At 44.5% G+C, this 23,772-nt stretch overlaps 1 protein-coding gene across 1 annotated transcript in view; it reads right to left on the minus strand.

Annotated features, from left to right (window-relative positions):
• The window catches only part of BRICD5 (BRICHOS domain containing 5), a 71,156-nt gene that overhangs the window by 4,763 nt on the left and 42,621 nt on the right, over nt 1–23,772 (minus strand). Inside the window, exon 5 of the mRNA XM_085629436.1 lies at nt 1,380–1,533. Within this exon, the coding sequence (XP_085485562.1) occupies nt 1,380–1,533 (154 nt within the window). The remainder of the gene's footprint in view (nt 1–1,379; nt 1,534–23,772) is intronic.

Raw genomic sequence — 23,772 nt, forward strand, 5'->3', positions numbered from 1 at the left:
TCTGGTATGAGCACGTTATCTACAGTGTTTCTGGATTCATCACTGGCTAGAGCTGCTCCTTCCAAGAGCATTAAGAGGCATCCTTAGTTTAACTTAACTTGCCGTTATCTTGGTATGGGACTTTGGGAAAGACCAGTTTGGGAAGGGACTGTACCTATTCATGCCATGTAAAAATGTAAGTGCACACATGGTAAAAGGCTCGTCCTGGAATACACGATAGCCTGTAAAGTCTGTTATATTTTTTAATGAAACTTCACACTAGTATGACTGTGTAGGTTTTATTATGACATATGTTTCAAATCAGTCACAGAACGAACGGTGAAGAGTGTGAGAGAGAGAGAGAGTGTGTGTGTGTGTGTATATAATAGATCTGAATTTAGTAGGGGGCTGCAATTCGTTTTTGACGATTGCTCTCGAGGCCCATCTCATTAAATTGATCAGCAGCAGCTTCAACTCCATTGTCCACAGCATCTGTTTCAATGTGAAGGGGAGCCTTCAGCACAGGTTCACTGGAAAGTGCCTGCTTAAGGTTAAGCTTTCTTTCTGATACTCCCCAGTCTAGTCTTGGAGGTTAGGCTCATCAAGGGGCCTCAAGGATTCTAAACAAAGAAATGGAATGTTGTCCTCCCTCTTAACCCCCCTCTCCTTCACCGTCCAGGTTTCAGGAAGAACGTGAGGAGGAGTATATGCTTGGTGGTATGTTCAACATGGACAAAGCTATCCCCCCAAACAAAAGCATTCATTGTGTGCAAGGTGCATAGACAAGACACTCAGCCTCCATACATCTCCCACACATAATGGAGGTAAGAGATTTTCATTATGGGCGCTGGGCAGACATTTACTAGAAGAAAGACAGTAGGCATTTTCCACACAGAGTCACAGGTAATAAGGCCTGTGCTACTGCACTACAAATCCTCTCGCACCAAGGCGAGTCACCGCTTAGCTTTTAGGGGGTGTAGAATCTACCTTCACTGAGAATGGGGGGTTACACTTTGGTGGCCCCCTCAGTCGTCAAAGCACAGCTATGATGATGAAGAGAAAACAAAAAAGATGGAGCACACCGACTGGACTTGCATTTTTGCTAATTTCATTTGAGGAAAACAGAGCAAACCTGCAAAAATGACAGGGCAGGATGGCTCGACTCTTCCATTTTTACAGCGGACTTTTATCCAGCATTGCACTCCACAAGACAATCCGCTTTTTCATGTGACCATGCCTGCTCCCACAAGACCATACTTTCTTTCCCCGGGTCACACCGCCTCCCTTGAGAACATGCCGCCTCCCACGAGACTACCCCTCTTCTCATTGGACCACTCATACAGTCGCACCCACCTCTTCTTTTAATGTACCCGTTACTCCCAGTAATATGTATGACTTACCATCTCCTCTCTTGACCCAAAAGATTGGGAGATTCTCACAGAGGATCTGCACTGGGCCCCCCACCAGTTCCAAGCTCACCTTGCGTCCACTCAGGATTCCCAGAAACTCTCTGTAGTATTTTGTTTGATTGTGCTGGAGCAGCAGCTGCTCACTCTAAAAGAGAGATAAAATACAGGGATCAAAACAAAAATGATATTTTCTTCTGGCTGTTCTCCTTCTTGTGTTCTTTAAGTGGCCATTAAGCAACTGAGGACCACTGATTCAGTACATGTGGTCGAATAGCAGCTATTTGATCTAATTCTCTGCTTCAAATCCAAATATAATAATTTAAATTGACTACTATATGGCACTTTTTGATTTGATGTGAGGAATTAAGTTCCCATCTCAAACGAATTCTAGGCAGACATACACTTAAGTAATAACATAACAAATACCGTACAGTGATTCTAGTTTTGGCTCCCACACTCGAATGCTGAAGTGTTCGATGCTTAATGAGCGTAGGTCACAATCGGTCATGTACCTATCCGTTGTTGACTAGTTTATCACCATAGACCAACCACAATCGCATTTTAGTTTCATTGAGATGTACATTTTCTCGTGCATGCATGCTCCTCAGCCATGGTGGCCTCACAGACTCTCTGCGACACTCTTGCATCCCATTTTGTGACCAAAATAAACATCTACTGCGACTTTCAGAACAACTCAACCTCATTTTCTACCTGCTTGGCCAACTCCCGTTACAGCCTAACTCGGGCTTCACTCGAGAAATTTAAACCCATTACTCACACTCAATTGTCCGACCTTATAACCAAAACTAAATCGGACTTTCCTGCTGACCTGTGTCCCCCTCACATTGCAGCTTTGTTAGCCTCTTCACTTGTTCCATCATCACGTTTTTATGTAACCGATCGTCTTCAGCCACCGTCCCCTGGGACTGGAAAGTGGCCTAGGTCACACCGAATCTAAAAAAAGAAAACACCCCTCTATCTCCTATATCCTATAGTCCTATATCTCTTCTTACTTTAATAGGCAAAATGTTGGAATCCCACGTAAACAAACAGCTGTCATCCTATTTGAAGGCTTACGCCCTGTTGGATGCCTCTCAGTCAAGTTTTCGCCCACTACATAGCACAGAAACCACCCTTGTAGCGGTAACAGACTCTCTTAGTCTATCTCTGGATGCCGGCAAGCCAGCCATGCTGGTTCTTCTTGATTTGTCGGTGGCATTTGACACTGTGTCACATCCTATTCTGATCCAAAGCCTTCAGGAGATAGGTATTCTTTTATTAAATTTGTTTTTTATTTGCATTTTCATAACAAAGCAGCAAAAACAAAAACCTACAGTGCAATGTTGTGCTATAAGAATTTGAGCAGACATTTCCAAATCCCCGGTAGTCTAGCCCACATTTGGCCTACTAATTATTGTCCTGCAATATGAACGCCTATACCTGCAAATTTAGGAGATAGGTATTCAAAGCACCGCCTTACTCTGGCTTACTGACTTTTTAAAAGACAGGACTCTGGGCCCTTTCCAGTCCAGCCCTGCCTCCTCTCCTAGAAGCACTGTGAGAAACCTGGGCATACTCTTCGATGATAGGCTATCGATGAAGGACCATGTTACATCCACATGTGGCATGTGTTTTGAGACAATGCGCCTTCTCTAGAGGATTTTCCAGTGGTTGTCACTGGCCTCTCGCAAGACCCTCATCCAGGCCCTGATTATCAGTTGCCTGGGCTATGGAAACGCACTTGTGATAGCATCAAACGCTTTTCTCCATGCCAAGATGCAGGCTGTTGAAAATACGGCAACCTGATTGATTAAGAAACAACCACCGGGCACCCCTCGGACCCTCTGCTTAGGGCATTACATTTGCTTCTTATAAAGAAAAGAGCAATTTTCAAACTCCTCTGCGTGAAACCTAAAGCTCTGGAAGATAAGGGGCCCAAATACCTTCAGGACAAATTAGCACACTATAGTCCAGGCAGAAATCTTAGATCATGGAACCAGCTCCTTCTCTGCCTTCGACGTATCCGCACATCCAAATTCGGAGGACGAGCCTTTACTTATCTGGCCCCACACCACTGGCATAAACTCCCATTTGTTATCAGGGCTTGTACTGACTTTGTAGGCTTCAAAAACAGTTTAAAACCTGGCTGTTCTAAATGCTTGCTCTAAACTTTTCTGCTACCTCAGCGCCAATATGCCCTTTCGGGGATGAGTCGTGCGCCATATCAAATATTCAGTAACATAACATGCATCCAAGTATAGTCACTGATGTAAACTTTTTGTTCGAGGCATGTGAGCTGAAGATGACATGCTTTGCATACTCCTGCCATCTTGTGTTGGGTCCGGATGTTTGCAAGCTGTTTCTCTTTAAAGAATTTTATCCTATCACGAGGTAGGTGACTCCTCCTTTCGGTGATAGTGTGCATGGGCATCGACTCTATTGTTATACTGTTTTTTTCCACCATCGGGTTCAGACGTGAATTGCTGCTCTCCGGTTCGAAACCGTTTCTCGGGTTCCCCTCGATGCACAATCCACTTACCCTCGACGGTATTGTTTTCGATCGCGTATTCACTTTCTTCGTGTATAGTGTCCTATACAAAAACTCTTTTCAATCGGGAAACTCGTGGAAGGCCGTGTGGCCTACCCGCATCGGTCCACCTCGCAGTCGATGGAACGGACTCCATTTAACTTCTGCCCTCGGTGCAACGTGAAGTTCCCGCGCACCGACTCACACGAAGTGTGCAACTTGTGCTTATCTCTGGAGCACAATGAACAGGACTGCGACGGGTGTAAATCTTTCAGCTCGAAGAAAACGCTCCGCGACTGTCTGGCTTGACGTCCCGACACGCAGAGCCAACACACCGGTTCCATTCCGGACCTCTTTGGAGAAGATTCCGAACAAGAGACCAGCGATGCACTAGGGATTGAGGAAGAACAGGAGGATCCTATATCTGTCTCTGATGTGGAAGAAGAGATTCCACAAGGTCAGCGTATCGTGTGTACCAAACATCCCTTGGCCCAAAGTCCTACTCAGACTAAGAAAAATACTCTGGTCCCACCTCTGCCTTCGTGCAAATGTTTCCAACGCCCCGCCTTCTGGCTCAGCACCGACACACACTTTAAAGCCTTCCTGCTCGGGATGGAGTCGTCCACACTCGGGCTCCGAGCTGAAACCTTTGGGTTTAAAACGGAAACCAGTGTCGGGCCCAACTCCTTCGACACCTAAACAGTCTTCGGATCCGAAATATTCGGCACCAAAGACACCGACACTGAAAACATTTGCACTGAAACATAATGAGGCTCTGCAACCACCACATGAGCCTTGGTTCGATGCCCCGCCTTCAAAAAACGTTATATTAATCCAAAAACTGGACTAATTGCAACCAAATTGCCACATAAACACAAATCTAAGTTAGAGGACACTTATCACATTCCTTTTAAAAGGATATATGTTGCTACTAACCCTTCTCCTCTTCCTCCTCCATCACCTCCTTCCCCGCAAACACAGCATTTACTAATTACTCCTACTAATTTGCCACAACCACAAACACCTGATGATCAGGATGATGGGGGCAATGATCCTTCACCTGCAGACCCCTGGAAGGATTATAATACGTATTCTCCCACAGATAATGACCCTGACTTTTATCCTCCCAAGCCTTCTCCGCCAGATGATAATCTAGGCTATATAGAGCTGCTAAGTAGAGCTGCTGAATATCATGGGGTACAATTACATAAGGAATCCCTAGAGGAGGATTTCCTCTTTGAAACCCTTAGTAGTTCCCAAAGATCCACCCACACACTCCCTATGCTTAAAGGTATGTTAAGACATGTGGACGACTTATTTAAGGACCCTGTTCGTGCACGCTTTCTCACCCCCAGGATAGACAACAAATATAAACCTGCACCATCAGATCCTGCTTTCATTAAAGGCCAGTTACCTTTAGACTCTTTAATGGTTTCTAATACCTGTAAACGGGCCAATTCACAGACGTCCGGGGATGCTCCACCTCCAGACAAAGAGTCTAAGCTCATAGACTCCTCCGGGAAAAGAGTAGCCTCCCAAGCTGCAAATTACTGGCCTATTGATAATACCCAGCCAAGTACGATAGAGCGCATTGGGACAAAATGGAGCAATTTCTCCTATTTCTGCCAGATGGTCATAAATCCAAATCCCAAGACTTAGTGCAAGAGGGTAAGCTCATCTCCGATTCTTCGATGAGGTGTGCATTAGATGCAGCTGACACTGCGACTAGAGCAGTCAATACCAGTGTGTTACTAAGAAGCCACGCATGGTTAAGGATTTAGGGTTTTAAACCTGAAGTTCAGGCTTCCATTCTTAACACACCATTCGACAAACCTCATCTCTTTGGTCCTGTAGTAGACACGTCCTTGGAAAAAATTAAAAAGGACACAGAAGTGGCAAAATCTATGGGAGCCCTACAGTCCCCTTCCAACCATGGGTCCTTTTGGCGCACCTTCTGTCGTGGAGGGGTCCAAAAATATTTCTTCAGACACTGCCTCTACACCATACAAAGGCCACAACCAGCACTCGTCCACAAAAGATTTCTTTAGAGGAGGCTACGGAGACAACAATGGCAAGGGTTAGCGGTAGAGGTTCCACAACACGTACCTCCCGCTCAAACAAACAGTGACTTGCTTACGATTCCCACGATCATTCAACACCTGTCGGGGGACGTCTTTCACAATTCCTCCCTGTCTGGCAATCAATAACTACAGACAAATGGGTGCTTGGAATTATCCAATCTGGTTATTGCCTGGAGTTTACCAACAATCCTCCAAACATTCCCCTGCGTTTACCCAAAATGTCACCAGATCATCTACACATCCTCAAATAGGAGTTTCAGTCTCTCCTTTTAAAGGGAGCATAAAGGCCATACCACTACAATATCAAGGGTCGGGCATATACTCCCTGTACTTTCTAATACCCTAAAAGGACTGCTCTCTGACCCATTTTAGACCTCCGAGAGTTAAATCACTACATACAATCAGATATTTCACATGGAGACACTTCAACAAGTGCTCCCACTTCTACAGCAAGGCGACTTGGTCTAATCTAGGCTTAAAAGACGCATATTTCCACATTCCAATACATCCCGCTCATCGCAATATCTCAGATTTGTGGTAGCGGATAACATTAACAGTTCAAAGTGCTTCCATTTGGAGTCACCACTGCCCCCAGAGTATTTACCAAATGCCTGGGAATTGTCGCTGCTCACCTGCGACGACAACATATTCATGTCTTCCCGTACATAGACGACTGGCTCATCAAAGCCAGCACTTATATAAAGTGTCTCCAGCACACTCACATAACACTACAGTTACTGCACCAGCTGGGGTTTACAGTCAATGTGTTAGTCTCATCTCCAACCTTCCAACACACAAACCTATCTAGGAGCCACTTTAGATACTCAAAAAGCTCTGGCTTTTCCCAATGCAGCCAGAATTCGCAATATTCAGGCTCTAATCGCTCTGTTTCAGCCCACCCACTCACTGCCAGCTTGAGGGTATATGCAACTGCTGGGAATGATGGCCTCTTGCATAATGATTGTCCCCCATGCAACACTTCATATGCATCCCCTTCAGGAATGCTTAGTGAGTCAGTGGAACCAGTCGCAGGGTCATTTCACCGATCTAGTGTGTCAACGGCTGCACCCATCTCTCTCTGCAGTGGTGGAACCCACAACATTTATCAAAAGGGTGACCCTTCAGAGACCCTGTTCCACAGACAGTACTAACAGCAGATGAGTCGCTCACTGGTTGGGGAGCTCCTCTCCAGAATCACACATTCAAGGCTTGTGGAGTCAATACCAAAAGGAACTCCACATAAATCATCTAGAGCTACTAACAGTGTTTCTAGCGCTCAAAGCTTTTCAAATTCACCTTCTAGACAAAGCTGTCATAGTCTGCACCGACAACATGACAGCTACGTACTATATATAACAAGCATTGGAAATGCAATAGGTCTCGCCCTCCTTTAAGTTAAAGCAATTCTGTTTGTAATTAGGTTGCTTTTTAGCTTTGCTTTTATTAGTGTTTTTCAAACTTTCATGTACATAACATGCATATGTATGTATATATGTATGCATGCATTTATATTTGTATTTATATAGATATGCAGATGTGTATATATGTCTATATATATATATATATACACATACATATATATATATATGTGTGTGCGCATATGTGTGCGCGTAGAGAGAGGTAGAGCGAGGTAGAGGTAAAAGGAGGTAGAGAGGTAGAGCGTTAGAGAGGTAGAGTGGTAGAGGTCGAGAGTATTAGAGAGTGAGTAGTAGGAGTGAGTAGTAGAGAGTTAGTAGAGCAATAGTGAGTAGTAGAGAGTGAGTAGAGTAGTAGAGTGTGAGTAGTGAGTAAAGAGTAGTAGAGTGAGTAGCAGAGAGTAGGAGAGTGAGTAGTAGAGAGTAGAGTAGTAGAGAGTAGTAGTAGAGAGTGAGTAGTAGAGTAGCTGAGAGTGAGTAGTAGAGAGTAGTAGAGTAGAGAGTGAGTAGTAGAGAGTAGTAGAGTAGAGAGTAGTACAGAGTGAGTAGTAGAGAGTAGTAGAGTGTAGTAGAGAGTAGAGTGAGTAGTAGAGAGTGAGGAGAGTAGTAGAGAATGAGTAATAGAGAGTGAGTAGTAGAGAGTGGGTACTTTCAAAGTCATCAAACCCTGGCAAGCTGCGTACTGAAAGCAGCCTTTTTAACAACAAAAACACACAAAAATGCGCAGCATGTTACACAGCGCGCGTTTCAACAAAATAAATACAAACTCAGTGTAAGCGGCATTTTTAAGAAACGTGCCAGTTAAGAATAAATAGATAACCATTTTCGTTGCTAGCACACCTTCCACGCCGTACAGGAAACAGCATTTTCGTTGCTAGGACACCAAAATGCAAAATGGTGTCATGCTGTCCACAGTCACTACGGACACGCACATGCTGTTTGCTGTGGACAAATGGCAAGAGCAGCCATGTTTGTCCATGCAGACGTGTGCATGCAAGCCCTCGGCAGAATCAATTCCAAAAGGTAAGTCAGGACTAAAAGCTTACATGAAATGGGGCTACTTTGCAGCTATGCAATCACAGTGCACTCATTAAAAATACATTAGTGTGCACGTCATAGGGCTTTAAGCCCAGCTTACATTTGTAATACAAATTTACAGTCAAATTTAGCCAATTTACCTAAGTAAAAACTTATGACGTTGCTACATCTTTATCTTCCCTTTGACAGATATCATTCAAATTTAAAACGCACACTTCAACTGTGTACAGATGCTACAACAATTGCAGACATTCCACATGCTGCCCAAAGAGCACTGTGAGTGGAAACCAATGTTTTTTTAACCCGGTATTTAGGTAACACCAGCAACTGACATGGCTGAGGAACCAGTGGTCAATTCAAGCAATAATAATATATTTTTTCTATAGTGCTTTGTGAGGAACTTTTGTATGTACAGTTACTATCACCCAATCGAAAATGGGACTCGTCTTATCAATCTCAGAAAGACGGTAGACTGTATCAACTTTACAGTATGAGAACCATCAATTCACTCACAGTTCCCAGCAGAAACAACCCAAATCACTGAGCTATCTTCCCAAAATCATTCACCCAGCATCCCCTAAATAAATGTAGCATAAAAGGATCAACGAAAACGTGATTTAAGAATCTGTTGTTCAGGTTTGTTTTGTATTGAAAAACCACAACTTGGTTTTTGAACAACAGTTAAAACTAAACCCATAGGAAGCAGGCCTATGTTCTAGACCGTACTGTGGTTCAAGACACCAGTTTGGTTCAGAAAATGTCTCTAACACATGTTTGATGGCCTAATGTGTGACTGGTGTTGCGCCAACCTTACTGACCTGAGAGGCTCCTGCAATCATACAAAATGTTCCTATTCACCATTCCTCCTAATATGTGACTAACTGCCCAGATCCTGTACGCCTTTCAAGAGCACAAGCCTGTTTTGAAATCCTCAGCTTTGTCTAAAGGCCTGCCACCCTCTGCTATGAAAGGATGCAGGTCACGTGACACACAAACTGCATCTGTGAGTAAAATTATTTGTTTTAAGAGTGAGTGAGGACGAGAAGGGCTGCTGGGAGAATAAGACTGGGACATATTTGTAGCATTGTGCAGTAAAGCCTACACTGCTGCCCCTCACAGGTATTAATCACAAAGCTGCAAGTAGATATGCTAAGTTAAAACCAAGTTTGAAAGAAAAAAAAACGCTTCTCTGTACAATGACGATTCTTCTGCGAAGTGAACTGCTTGGAGGTCACACTATTAATAACGCACTTCGCAGAAAAATAATCGAGCCCGCCTTCAAACTGGATTCGGGAGACCCTGTTCTTTACCATACATGCATGCTACCAATCTTTACTAGCAATTTTCAAGGACATTTTTAAACAATGCACAATGAATTATTGCCACGAATTTTGGCTAAATGACTGAAAAGAAAATACAGCACCTTAGGGTCAAATTTACAAGAGGATAGGAGAACAACTTAACAAACATGTGCCAAAAATACTTAAAATCTACAGGCTGTGCAACTCTGGCAAACAAAGCAGGCACGAGCATCACGGCATAATAAATAAATCATGCCTGCGTACTCTTTTCACATCAATGCCTTTTACTTAAGGATGAAGGCTCTATTTGTGCGTCACGAAACAAGCATAAATTATGGTGAATTATAGTGCCGGTTTGCAATAAAAAATTAAGTCAATTGTGGGTTCGCAGGCACAGTGATTTTTTTGCTGGCCAAATAACTGTATTTCAAGCTGTCTGTAAAATCATATTTGGAAACTTGACGTGGATGACGAAAAATTCTGAAAGAGGACAGTCAACAACTACGAGGCCCGGTGCTGCTAGAAGTTTCTCAATCTGTACTCTGTGAACGCTGATGTCCAAACAGACAGAAGTGGATGCCTGCTTGTGCCCCGGGGGAACTGCAGGCTGCGCGCTGGTTTGGAGCTATGAGGAAGCGGCATTTTCGTTGCTATAGCAACAAAATGGCGTGGGACTGTCCACAGTCCCTACGGACACACGCATGCTGTCTGCTATGGACAAATGGCAAGAGCAGCCATGTTTGTCCATGCAGGCGCGTGCACAAAAGCCCTCTGCGGAATCGATGCCAAAAGGTACTCGCAATAGCGAGAGCAGCGCATGCGCTGCTTTCGCTAGGCGAGACCTAAAAACAGTGGTGGGGGGCACGCTCTCTCCAACTGTCACACCTAGCTCAAGCCATTTGGAAATGGGCCATACAGCACAAAATCTATCGCCTACCAGAACACCTTCCGGGAGTAAACAGAGGCAGCAAATCTACGAGTGGGAACTTCACCCTCAAGTTTTCCTCCCATACTTTTGAAAATGGGGTTTTCCTCAAATAGATCTTTTTGCCACACACGAAAACGCAAAATGCCCAAGCTTCGCCTCCAGATACCCACACCCGCTTTCCAAAGGCAATGCACTATGGATGAACTCGTCAGGGATATTTGCACACACTTTTCCGCCTCTCCCACTCATTCCATCAGTGGTTCAGAAACTCAGGCAAACAACCCTTAAACTAATCCTAGTAGCTCCCACATTGGCCCGTCAACCTTGGTTTACGACCCTGTTGGAGCTATAATAAGTTTCACATCAAAAGCTACATCTCACATCTAGTCTCCTCACACAGACTCAAGGAGAAATCAGGCTCCCATATCCCAAAGAACTCAACTTAGCGATCTGGCTCCTGAAGTCATAGAGTTTGGATATCTGAATCTCCCTCCAGAATGTATGAACATTAACAAAGAGGCCAGAAGGCCTGCTACAAGGGCTTGTTATGCATCTAAATGGAAACTATTTGAAACTATTTATTATCTATTGCAATAATAACTATCAATCCTTTGGATGCTTCCATACAAAAGATCATCTGTTATTTATTACATTTGCAGAGGTCAGAATTAGCTTACACATCCATCCGCTTACATCTTGCTGCAGTGGCCGCATACCTCCAAAATAGACAGCACTTGTCTCTGTTGAGAGTACCGGTTATCAAAGCATTTATGGAAGGACTAAAAAGAGTTATACCACCAAGACTTCCACCTGCCCCAGCGTGGAATATTAACATAGTCCTCACACGATTAATGGGTCCACCATTGAACCAATGCATAAATGTGAACTACAATTTCTCTCATGGAAAATAGCTTTCCTCATTGCAATTACTTCACTGAGGAGAGTGGGTGAGCTACAGACACTAACTATAGAGGAACCTTTTTTCCAGTTTCACAAAGACAAAGTGGTCCTTCGTACCAACCCTAAATTTCTACCTAAAGTAGTATCTGCCTTTCATATCAATCAATCGGTTGAGTTACCTGTGTTCTTTCCGCAACCAGATTCTGTGGCAGAACGAGCTCTACACACTTTAGATGTTATAAGAGCTTTGTTATATTCCATAGAAAGAACAAAACCATTTAGTAAGACAAAACAACTTTTTGTTGCTTTTGCCCAACCTCAAAATGGCAATCCTATGTCCAAATCACGTATTGCTAGATGGTTTGTTAAATGTATTCAAACATGTTATACGAAAACAAAGAGAGCTTTAACAATACCCCTAGAGCGCATTCCACTCGCAAAATAGGGGCTACTATGGCTTTCTTAGGAAACATTCCCATAGTTGATATTTGTAAAGCTGCAACATGGTCTACACCACACACATTCACCAAACACTATTGTGTAGATGTGTTAGCAATTCAGCAATCTACTGTAGGCCAAGCAGTACTTGGAACACTCTTTCAGACAACTGCACCAACTACAGGTTAGCCTCCGCTTTGGGAGAATACTGCTGTATAGTCTATGCAAAGCATGTGATCTACAGCTCACGTGCCTCGAATGGATAATGTTACTTACCCAGTAAGCATCTGTTCTTGGCATGAAGAGCTGTAGATTCACATGCGCCCACCCGCCTCCCCGGGTACCTATACCTGTTGCAGTTCTTTCTTATCTTATATACATACGGATGGACAGCTCTATTCTACATTTACTAACTCCATTCTCACCCTCTGCAGGAAAACAATCTAACAATGGATTCGATACCCATGTGCACTATCACCGAAAGGAGGAGTCACCTACCTTGTGACTGGAAAGACTTCTTCGAAGAAAAACAACTTGCAAACATCCGGACCCAATACTAGATGGCAGGAGTATGCAAAGCATGTGAATCTACAGCTCTACATGCCAAGAACAGATGCTTACTGGGTAAGTAACATTATCCCTCTCAGTTATTCAAAGAAACTCTGAAATAGTACCTTATTAAATGCACTAAATCAACTGAGCACAAAGAATTGTTTGAATAGTGATTTGATGTAGCATGTTCTTCAGGTGATTGCATTTACATCGTTGCCTAGATCTTTACAGAGTCTTCTGCAAATGAATGGCTGAGATTATTCAGAAATGTCAGTGTGTGAAAAAAAACAATAAAGAGTACTTTTCAATATATATTTTGGGAGCATGAAGAAGCAGCCTCAGTAATCCTTTTGGAATGTCACAGAAGCAGAAACCAAGATGGGGCAGGCTGGCTGAAATTTGTAAGTCTTTGTTGTAAGGGCCAACACAAATTGATGTTTCCAGGTGACAACAGATTGCAGACGTTTTTACATTGTTCAAAGACAAGCGTGTGTTACAGCAACGATGCATCCATATAGCCTATACCGCCTCCCTCAAACCTGCGCTTAAGTGCAACTGTGCTAGCTTCAATTAGTTTACTCTGAACGGTGTAGATTGGAACCTGCTTTTTTTGCACTCAGCAAATTCTGTATATGAGACCAAACCCTTGTTTGGGTGTATTTAGATCTATTTCTTTGTTTCCCCTCATCATCATGTCACTTTAGAACGGTAGTTTGTGCCACAGTGCTCCGGCTTTAAGCCATGCATGTTGTTCCATTGGGTGATGGCAGAGGTTGGCCTCCAAATCTTTTCATGTCTCCTGTTTGGTAAATAGTCTACTGCTTCAAGTCTTTGCTGTGTGTGCTACCATCGAAAAGGGGTCCCTTCGAAACTGCATGGGTTTACGCAAGGGACTGGAGCATTGATGACGGAAGTGATAATGTTTTTCAACACTTATTAAAAGAGTTCGGAGGTCTTTTTCACCAGTGCCATCTTGTCAGCGAAGTAGCCGTCCTTGCACTAAACAGTAGGGCCAGCCTCTCCTGGGTACAGTGCTGCAGGTATGTTGCACTGAGTGCTTTAATCGAGCCTCCTTCCCAAGCACAGATCAGAGTCCTAAAGTCTTATCCTCTCTGAAGATTTGCCTTATGCAAATCAAGCCTAGCCCCTCCCTTTTGTGCAGTCCCAATCTGACAGAGAAGACCCTCTTCTAATTCCTTCTCTTTTACAGTTGACCCAGCCTCCAGTGATGTACATATTACTTTAGAGAAGGGGTGCACCATCCCTGCCATGACTCTGCTCCCGCTGCTGGAGGACTCTGCCGTTGACCGTAAAGGGTGCAGCTCAGCCACAGCAATGCCGAGCAGTGTGTCTCATGAACAGGTAACACAGGGTTGTTTTTGAATGCCTGAGTGACTGTGTCTTGCCCTAGAGCTGTGTACTAAAGTCCAGCAGGAGTGCTGCCACAAACTATTTAGGAGGACACACTTTACTGTGAGCTATGGGTCCCCTGCATTAGGTGATCACCTGTAAATCAAATATTTTACTGGCACCTGAGCTGATTCTTGAGAGAGAATTCCTGCAGTAGCTGTTCCCTTTGACAGGTGGGAGCTACAACCATAGTACTAGATTTCTCGATTAGAACGTGAATTCGCACCGCTGGTGTAGAACCTCGCAAAGTTGTGGAAGCTTTACAATTGGTAATAATCCTTAGTGCTGCAAGAATACTTTAATTGAACCTCATTCCTGTGTGTTGTGTTAATTTTTGTTGTGTTATTACAATACTTCTCTTTTTACAAGTAAAGCACTAGACTGGCCAGCATATTATTCTGTCTGTTGGTTGACTGTTTAGCTTTGAGTTATTGCCATGCTCACTACCATCCTAGGAAACCTATGACTTTGTTCTTGCGCTACCTTGAAAGCCAAGTGCAGAAAACGCGTACTTCACCCAATGTACAGAGACAAATGACTTCCAACCTCCTCGATTGTGCTGCAGCTAGCCACTGTCCACCATATGGACCCCTGAACAGGGGGTTGCGTCCTTGCTCACCAACACATCAAGATCCATTAATATACCAATGAGACACAACAATACCTCAAGATTTTCTCTGCTCTCGACATTCCATGACTCAAAATCTGCCTCAAACAAATCCAGAATTCAATGTGAAGAACTTACACCGGCTCAGCTGAACAAAAACTGAATTCCTCCTCTTAAGCTAATAACTTTAGTTTCCTTAAGGTGCTTCAGGTGTGGTTATGCAACATAAACCTAGATGGCTTCCCAGATCACTGACAGCCAATGCAAAAATCACTTCAATTCATCCTTGATATATACCTCTGCTTTAAGCAGCGCATCAGCAACAAAACCAGGACTGCATGGCACCAGGTGTCTCTCGCTCCTGAAAACAATGACAACATTCCTACCCACAACCAACCACAGAACAAAAATGGAAGCCGTGGTCCTGTACCGCTTGGAATAAGGCAACCTCTGCACACTGCCCCTGCCATTTAGAACCCTGAAAGGGACCCTAAAATTGTAACGCTTGTTTCATTAGGAGTTTGAAGACGTATGACCGCATCAGCCCAGCACTGAAGGAACTACATTGACTCCCTCTACAGTCATGTGCCATCTTCAAGAGGAGTTGTGTAAACTATAATGCATCAGAAACAACATCCACCTCGGGCAGAACGTGCCGCATCAGGAGCCGGGAACTCACCAGACTGGAGACAAAGTGCAAGAAAATACCAGAAGGAAAACCTTCTCTATTTGTGCACCCAGGATCTGGAAAAAGATTGCCATCAATATTGTAGTCACTCCCACCTTCCTGCAATACAGAAGGAAACTGGCGGCAAGTCTCTTCAAAGAGAACTACCATCCCAAACTATAGGCACTGCCATATTTCATGCTTTATTGTGAACAGTCCTCAATCATATCTATTTACACCCATCCACCTTTCAGCTGTCTGCTGCTCACTTGCTACTTACCTATATATATATGCAGTTCACCGACAGTGAGAAAACATTCACCAGTTGCCACATTTTTCAAAGCAAAAAGGGTCTGGTGAGGTTGTGCATGCACACAGATATGCAGTTGTCCCACTTATGATGTATGCGTGCTTGCAGTGTATTGGTATGCACAGCTGTGTATTAAAAAATCTATACATTCAGTTTCTGATCCCACCCCTAGGTGACAGGAATAACTACTGGTTGATAGTGGGAAAGAGCGTTTTGCAAAAGATTAAAGAAGTCCGCATAAAAGTAACTTTATCCTTTTTCATTTGTATTCAATAAATCTTTAATACTCCATATATTACATAAGGAAAAAGACAGACAACTGTATTAGATGAAAGCATTAGCTGTATACCACAACCAAATAACCTAAAATCCCATTTGCAAAAAAAAAAATATAGACATTTAAAGTAGAAGTCCTCTTTTATTCAAAATATTGCAAGAATTGTAATAAGTTTGTGTTGCCGTTTAGTTGATGTATAAATGCATATTGTGGGTTGCATTTACTGTGGAATGCTCCTGTACAGAGATTCCAAGGCTGGGTGCGTGTCAGGGAACCTTCCATCAGCCAGCAGTTGCAGATGTTCCTTTGTGGGCTTGTCAGCAGTGGCTTCTTTCCTTCAACGAATAAACTTGATTTTCCTTTACCTGGGTGCCTGGTGTGATCTTCCGTACAACAATTGACGACTCTAGCTGATTCCATGAAGAGGAAGCAGTGGGTAGTAATGGAGATCATAATCTTGTAGCTTCCTTAGGCCATGCAAGGAACTGCACAGCTCTGCAGTTGTTGGTGGTTCTTCTGTCCCTTTCAGGGCATGCAACCAACATTGGAGCTGATTCACAAAAGCATTTATGAGTACTGGAGTACTACAGGAGTTACTCTTTTTGCATACTTTAACATACCCTTATCAATGATGCCCACAACATCCAAATCCTATTAATAAAAGTGCAAATAGAGAACAGTCTTTACTATTTGCAGTAACTGTACATGAACATTCCCTGGAAATTCACATTTTATTCACATTTTTGATGTCTTGGTATAATTCCCAAAAACTTGTAAGAGTATGTTAAAGACTACTACAGGAATTCTACTTTACATACTGCAAAATGCTTTGCTTCAATATATTTTTGTATTCTATTATTTGGAAGTGTGACTTTATTTCACACGATCCAAACTTGGTTCATCAAATAGACACCATGCATGTACCAGATAAAAATCTAGGTGGAAAAATGCAGCTGCCACCTGGTCACCGCACTGTCAGCTCGTGACTTTGACTACTGCCTCGCCAGAGTCCAACAGGATTCTGTTACCTTTGGACAATGCTGCAGGCGGCATACAGACAAAGACTTTTTGTTCCCCAGTGACACAAGCCCAGTGTATTGATGTGTAACAGGCTCGGCAAAGAATGTAAAAGGGCTGGGCGGTGAGGACGGACACAGATCCCTAATCAGTCCCACAGAGTATCCTGTATCTTCACCAGTGCCAAGTATCTCCCTGAATACCCACCTCTTGGTTTCTGTGAAAGACATAACAGCTGTGACACCCTCCCCTCGAAGGCACCCATGAAGAATACTGTGAATTGTTTGAGTTTTCGGAGTTCAAAAATAATTTACAATAACACACAGAAAATAATTATAAATATAATAAAAGACAATGCACTTTGAAAAAGGAAGATGTACTCCGTTATCTAGCCTTCCTCCTATATGTTGGTTATTGTGGTATCACACTCCCCTCCCCCCCCCCCGTTATCTTCTCCATTTGAATTTTCCCTTCTTAAACATTTTACATTAGAATTTGTACCTACGTCTCATTCAAGCCAGTCCCCCAGGCCATATATATTTTAAAGGGGGGGGGGGGCCCATCCCAGACCCTCCTAAGGCACTGGGAGCCCAATCCCCAGGGTTTTTTTAAAAAAGGGGAAGGAGGGCATGTGGCCCCCTCCCTGAGCAGGTTATGCCTAAGGGACCCTATTCCACAGGGCCACTATTAAAATTAAAGGGAAGATGTGCCACATGCCCCCCTCCCTGAGCCTTGTTAAAGTTAACAGGAGGGGGCATTCCGAGCCAATTACGGACCCAGGGACTCTATCCTCTGGGGCCTGGCACATTATTTAGGTGGAGGGGCACGCCCCGCCTTCCTTCCCGGGCCACTTTCAGCCCCGGGGCCCCTTCCTCTGCAGGTCCGACATTTTAAAAGGTGGGTGCCCTGGTACCCACCCAGGGTGCCCACCATAGACCTGTAAGGGTCCACAGGGGAGCCTCACGGTCCTCGCGGCCCTAGCAGGTTGCCCACATCCAGCGGTTGCCGAGATTGTTCCCGCTCGCAGGAAGCAGCTGATAATGTTGTTCCCTGTCGGCGGGAGCAAATATTTAGATGTTTCACTGCTCAAATCACTGCCGTTCCCAGCGTTCAGGAGTATCATTTAAGCTCCCACCCGCTGGGAGGAGATTGAAAAATGCTCCTGCCAAGCAAGAGAAAAGCAAAACCAAAGGAAATGATGGACGGAGTGTTGAACATTGCAAGCACTCACCCCCAGTCAACTGATCTGGGTTTAGTCCATCACCGTTCTTTAGCCCACTCTGCCACCCCAGTTCAGACATGGCCAAATGCAAATCAGTCTGACCCTGTGCCTCATGGGAACAGTCCAGCCCGAACTGCCAAGCAAGAGAAAACACAGGTTTCCCTGCCCACACCGGTGCGTGCAGGGAAACTGCTATTGAACCAGCCCCTCCTTTTTTCTTTAGGTTTTACGACCCTGGGTGATGGGGTCCCCAGGTCCTTTAGAAGCGCTGGAAGGGGGGCTGCATGCCCCCTCCCCCTTTAAAAAAACCGTGGGAAATGGGGTCCCGGGGTCAAAATTGGCCTCCTCACCTTTAAAATTGCAGCGGGCCCTAAGGGGTAGTGCCCCAGGGCCGAAATCAGCCCAGGGAGGAGCTGAATTATTTTTTTTAGGACAGACTCCTAAGATGACCACCACCACTTGCAGGGTGAAGTGGAGGAAGTCAATCAGATCTCAGTTTGAGATCTGTCTGGGTCCTCTGAGCCTCCGCGTCCCTAGATATACAACGTTTTTGAATATTAGTTGCTCAAAAATACCAAACGGATTTACTACAAAACACACAAAGCACTCTCTGGACCTAGATCGAGCTTTCTGCCAAATTTGGTGTAAATCCGTTCAGCAGTTTAGGCTGTAGCTGTGTCTAAAGTTCCTATGGGAATATGAATGGGGAAAACGCGTTTTGGGACCCCCCCTTTTTTCTCAGCCCTCGCTTGAAGGATCACCCTGAAACTTTTCATGCGCAAACTAAGGAAAAAGGAGCACTGTTTTGGAAGTTTCCTGGATATTCGTCAAACTGGACCAACGTTATTAGCAACACAATAAATGCATGTTCAATGGAAACACAATCCTAACTTTAACTACCCAGTGGCAACTAACTGCCACTGGGTAATATATATGTTTGCTGCAGACGTTTTGCTAAAACCTTACCGGACGCTTCACCCAGCTCATACATTGAGGTACGGAATTGAAAATACTTAAAGGCTATATCCTCGTAAAGAGGATCTAGGAGATTAGCCTTAGCGACGGCGACCGCTTTCTGGCGAATTGTTACATCTTCAGCATTACGGATGCTAGTACTCAAATCTAGCTCCGCTTGTTGAAGTGCTGTAACTCTGTTTTGGAGATTCAACTGTTCTGTTTGCCATCGATAGGACGCGATTCTCTTGGTTTCACCACGCAAAGCAGCTTTAAAAGTATCCCAGACTAGGCCAACCGGTGGGGTAGAGCTATTGATTTCGAAGAACTCTGGGATCCAGACTAGCATCCGTTCATGATATGATTTATCCAATAGTAATTTCCTGTCGAAAGTCCATGATCTTATTTGGTGAAGAGGGCGGTCCCATGAAAAACTAAAAACTATAGGATTATGATCGGATATAGTCCGAGGATCGATTTGAACCTTAGTGGACCCCAGGACTTCGGAAGAGGTGAAAACAAAATCAATACGAACCATCTTTTGATGGGGAATTGAATAGAAAGTGAACCCATCATAAGTTGGATAGTTAACATGCCATAAGTCTACCAACCTATGTTCGAAGAGTAGAGTACGAAGTGCTTTATAAACCTGGGGCTTCCGCCCGACATAGGCAGGATGCTTAGTAATATCTAACCAACTGGGAATGTCAATATTGAGGTCACCACAGAATATTAACGGGTGCGGCCAAGTGGCTAATTCTACATTTAAGTCCATCAGGATCTGAGGGTCATCTAAATTAGATGCATAGATGGAGCATATTGAAAGTACAGATTTATTGATAAGTAATTCAGCGATTAACCATCTTCCTGAGTTATCTTGCTTAAGCCTTTTAACTTGGGCAACCCCGTTTTTTGAGATAATAGCCACACCCCTAATAGTAGAGGTTTGTCGGGTGGAGGCCACTAAATCATAACCCAGAAATTTAAGATAGTGGCGGTTGGCCCAGGAGATATGAGTTTCCTGCAAGCAGATTAGATCCGCTTGCATCAGCTGTATCAGCTTGTGAAAGATCCTGCGCTTCTTAGGATCGTTTAACCCACAGATATTCCAGGTTACACACGTCAACCTACGGTTTGCCATTGATGATAATAAAAGAGATATATATCTAACATATAGTTTAAGAGATTGTGGAAAGTATACCGACAGCTTGTCTTAAGGAGTAAACAAATAATTAACATCCTGAGTACAATTAAACTCATCCTGCCACAAATGTTGATAATAAAGCCAATCACCTCTGGACCCCACCACAGCACCACCCAGTGCCCCCCCAAACCCCCCCTCCCCACGCCGTGCTGAACACAGCCACCCACCCATTTCCCCCCCCTATCCCACAACCTATGTCCGGAGCTCAGGACCTGGGTCCTTGTGATGGTTGAGTAAGCGTCACCCCACGCTCCGCTGGGCCTGTAGTAACACCTATAGGTATGATAAATGAAAAGCGATCCTGTTGACATTTAGAGAAAAAAATTCAGGTGGGGTATAGGTATAAGACAGATCGTCCCCTAAGGACAAATAAAAATCCCCATTCTATACAGTGATTACATTAACTTTTAGAGGAAAGCCACAACAAAACTAGAGGAAAAGAAGCTACATTGAGTCCAAAAATTCCTTAGCAGTTATTTCAGAAAAAAAAAACTTTGTTTGAGCTTTATATATCACTTTCAGCTTTGCCGGGAAGAGCAAAAAAGCCTGAGCACCTTTCGCCTGGAATAAAGGAATCTGCTGACGTAGATGCCAACGGCGATCAACAGTCTCTGCAGCAAGATCAGGGCGAACAAAGAATTGACAGCCCTTGGCAGATCGCTTTTTGTTAGGTCGTGCTAAATCAAATATACGTTCACGAGCGAGAAAGTTATTAAAGCAAACCAAAATAGCACGTGGATAGGAACTGTTCACACTGTCAGTGGGTTGTTTCTTTCTTGTGAGTGGAAAGCGATGCGCTCTCTGTATCTCTAAGTTCCAGTTCCATCGAGTAACCTCTGGAAAAGCGTCGGTGAAGAGCTCAACTATAAACTTTCTGACATCGTCACCCTCTAAATTTTCCTCGATCCCCAAGACGCGTAGGTTGTTCCTTCTAGCGCGATTCTCGAGGTCAGAGAGTTTCCATATGATATCCTTTCGCTGTTCCTTGACCTCGGTGACTAGATCCTTTTGCACGACAGCAGCATCTTCAAGGGCTGAGATTCGCTCCTCAGCTTCCGTGACTCTTGTAGTAATCTCCGCAGATGATTTGATAACGCGACGGAGGGAGTTTTGTAGTTTACGGCAAACAGATTGTGTACGTAAGTTCTCTTGTTTGGTTGCCTCTCTATGCTGCATAATCGTGTGATATATTGTCGCCAGGGAGACCTCCTCCGGTGCCTCCGAAAGACCCCCTTCGTTGTAATTAGGGGGTACCTGAGGGTTAGACTGAGATTGATCATCTCGAGAATTATCATGCGAGCTTTCCTGGTACTGAAGTTTAGAGCCAGGGGCTTTACGAACCGTACCGGCAGCCAAAGCCTTTGAAATCTCACTGGATCGCCAATCTGCTGCGTCACTATCGTAGTCCGACCATTGAAGATCGGGATCATCCTCCTCACCAGACAGTGAATGATCAGATACAGAATAAAACTTTTCTGTCGAGTCACTGACCACAGACCCCCCAACATTGTGAGAGTGTTCTGTAAAAAGTCCCGAAGCGGTAGCAGCTAGATATATATTAGAGGATGGGACTACATTATCCAGAATGCATTGGGCTGGAACAGAACCGGGAACAGCAGCAAAAGGACTTAGGGTCAGTGATTTTCTATGAGGAACATCCGACCCCTTGGGCTGAAGCGGATCTGTAGAGGCCACCAAATGCGGGAGATTAATTGAGGATTGACAGGGGGAGGCATGTGTATTCAGCGAGGAAGGGCTTTGCATAGTACCAGAGAGGGTAACAGAAACTGGGGTTGTTGTGATGGTAGCTGACGGGCTAGGAAGTGCAGTCTTTTCCCTGGCCCCAAGCTTGACAAAAATATCGGACAGTGTCTGCCCCTTACCCAGTGCCGAAGAGGTGGAAGAGGTGGCTGTTACAGCCGGCTGACCGTGAGGAGGGATTTTGTCTGCCATAGATGCTCTGCCTTTCCGAGAGGTTCCTGCGTCCGGCGGATTTCGAGTAGAACTGCAGGGTTTCGCCGGTTTAAAAGTTGCTTTGAGAGCTTTAGGTGGCATCCCCGATATGAAGGATGAAACTGAAGTAAACGCCGGAGTCACCGAGAGGGAGCGCCGTGTAGAGGGCGCCGTGCAGAGCACAGAAGTCCAGGCACCGGGCATCCCGCCAGAGCCGCTGCAGCCTTAGTGAGAGAGCAGGTCTTAGAATGTCCAGGTGAGATACAAAGGCCATACGTGATTGTAATTCTTCGTTTCTTCGTTTCTTTATTTTTTTCAAACCGTTTTCAGACTTCCCAACATATTCAGCTCTTTGAGATGCACAATATTTGTCGGCTTGTCAACACGGCTTATCAACACGGTCCAGCGGAGCGAGACGCTGCCTCACTCGGCCAAGGTTGCGGCCGCCATCTTAAGTTCCCTGACGGGTAATATATATGTTTGCAGCGTGAATCTTTTCTGGATTCACATGCTGTCCATTATTCCACCATCTAGTGTTTGGGTCTGGAATTCTCATTTTTGTGGTCCTATTTCTGTCTTCTTTTTTTCCTTTTGTTGGTAGGCGTTGACGGACCCCTTTTTGCTGCCCCTTGCTTTCTCTCCAGAAGCTCCCACCACTTGTCACCATCTTCATATTATTTTTTTCTGCCGTTAGATCTGGATCTGGATGCTTGGGTGCAAGATCTCAAACACAAGGAAGAACATTTGAGGAAAGTTCGGTAGAAGTAGAAGTTCACCGAAATTGGAGGAGAATTCTTGCAAGAAGGAAAAGAATTTTCCCAACGGATATCGAGAGGGCTCCTTGTGCGGCCTAATGGAGAAGACTCCGTTCTAGTTCTGCCCGAACTGCCACCACAAATTCTAGCAGAAGGACAAACACCCGGTCTGCAACCTCTATCTGCCCTTAGACGATCGAAGCGATGACTGGCAAGCATGCTCCGTGTTCACACTGAAGACACTGAGGGTGATAGAGATAGAGGCGAGCCCATCATAACATGCAGGGACAGCAGACCACTCCATCCCTAAAAGACCTGGGTCTCTTGAACGACAAGGAGAAAGTCGCCGAAAGGGAAACTTCAGATGCTGACTTGCTGATCGTTGATGTCGTAAACAAGGCAGTCAAGAAGATGAAGAGTCACAAGAGTCATTGACTTTGAAGAAAATGCCCGAGTCAAAGGGAGCCTCAGGGTCAAAACACTGCCGACCGCAGACACGTCTCAAGACAAGAAGCCCCTCATATCCCTCAAAAGGGACACCACAGAAGGAAGATCTCCAGAAAAAACGTAGTCGCCGAGGAAAAGACGTTTCAATGTCGAAAAGAGAAGTCAGAGAAGAGCATCGAAGCTCAACGACTGAGACTTCTTTGAAGGACTCTTCCACGTCAAAGAGAAAGACAATAGTGAACCTCGACGCCGAAGAACGGGTTCAGCCCTAGATTTAAAGGGCGCCTATTTTCACATCTCAATACACCCAGCACATCGCAAATACCTCAGATTTGTGATAGTAGGCAAACATTATCAATTCAAAGTCCTCCCATTTGGGGT

This window comes from Triturus cristatus, chromosome 10 (genome assembly GCF_964204655.1).
Source record: "Triturus cristatus chromosome 10, aTriCri1.1, whole genome shotgun sequence".
Classification (NCBI taxonomy): Eukaryota; Metazoa; Chordata; class Amphibia; order Caudata; family Salamandridae; genus Triturus; species Triturus cristatus.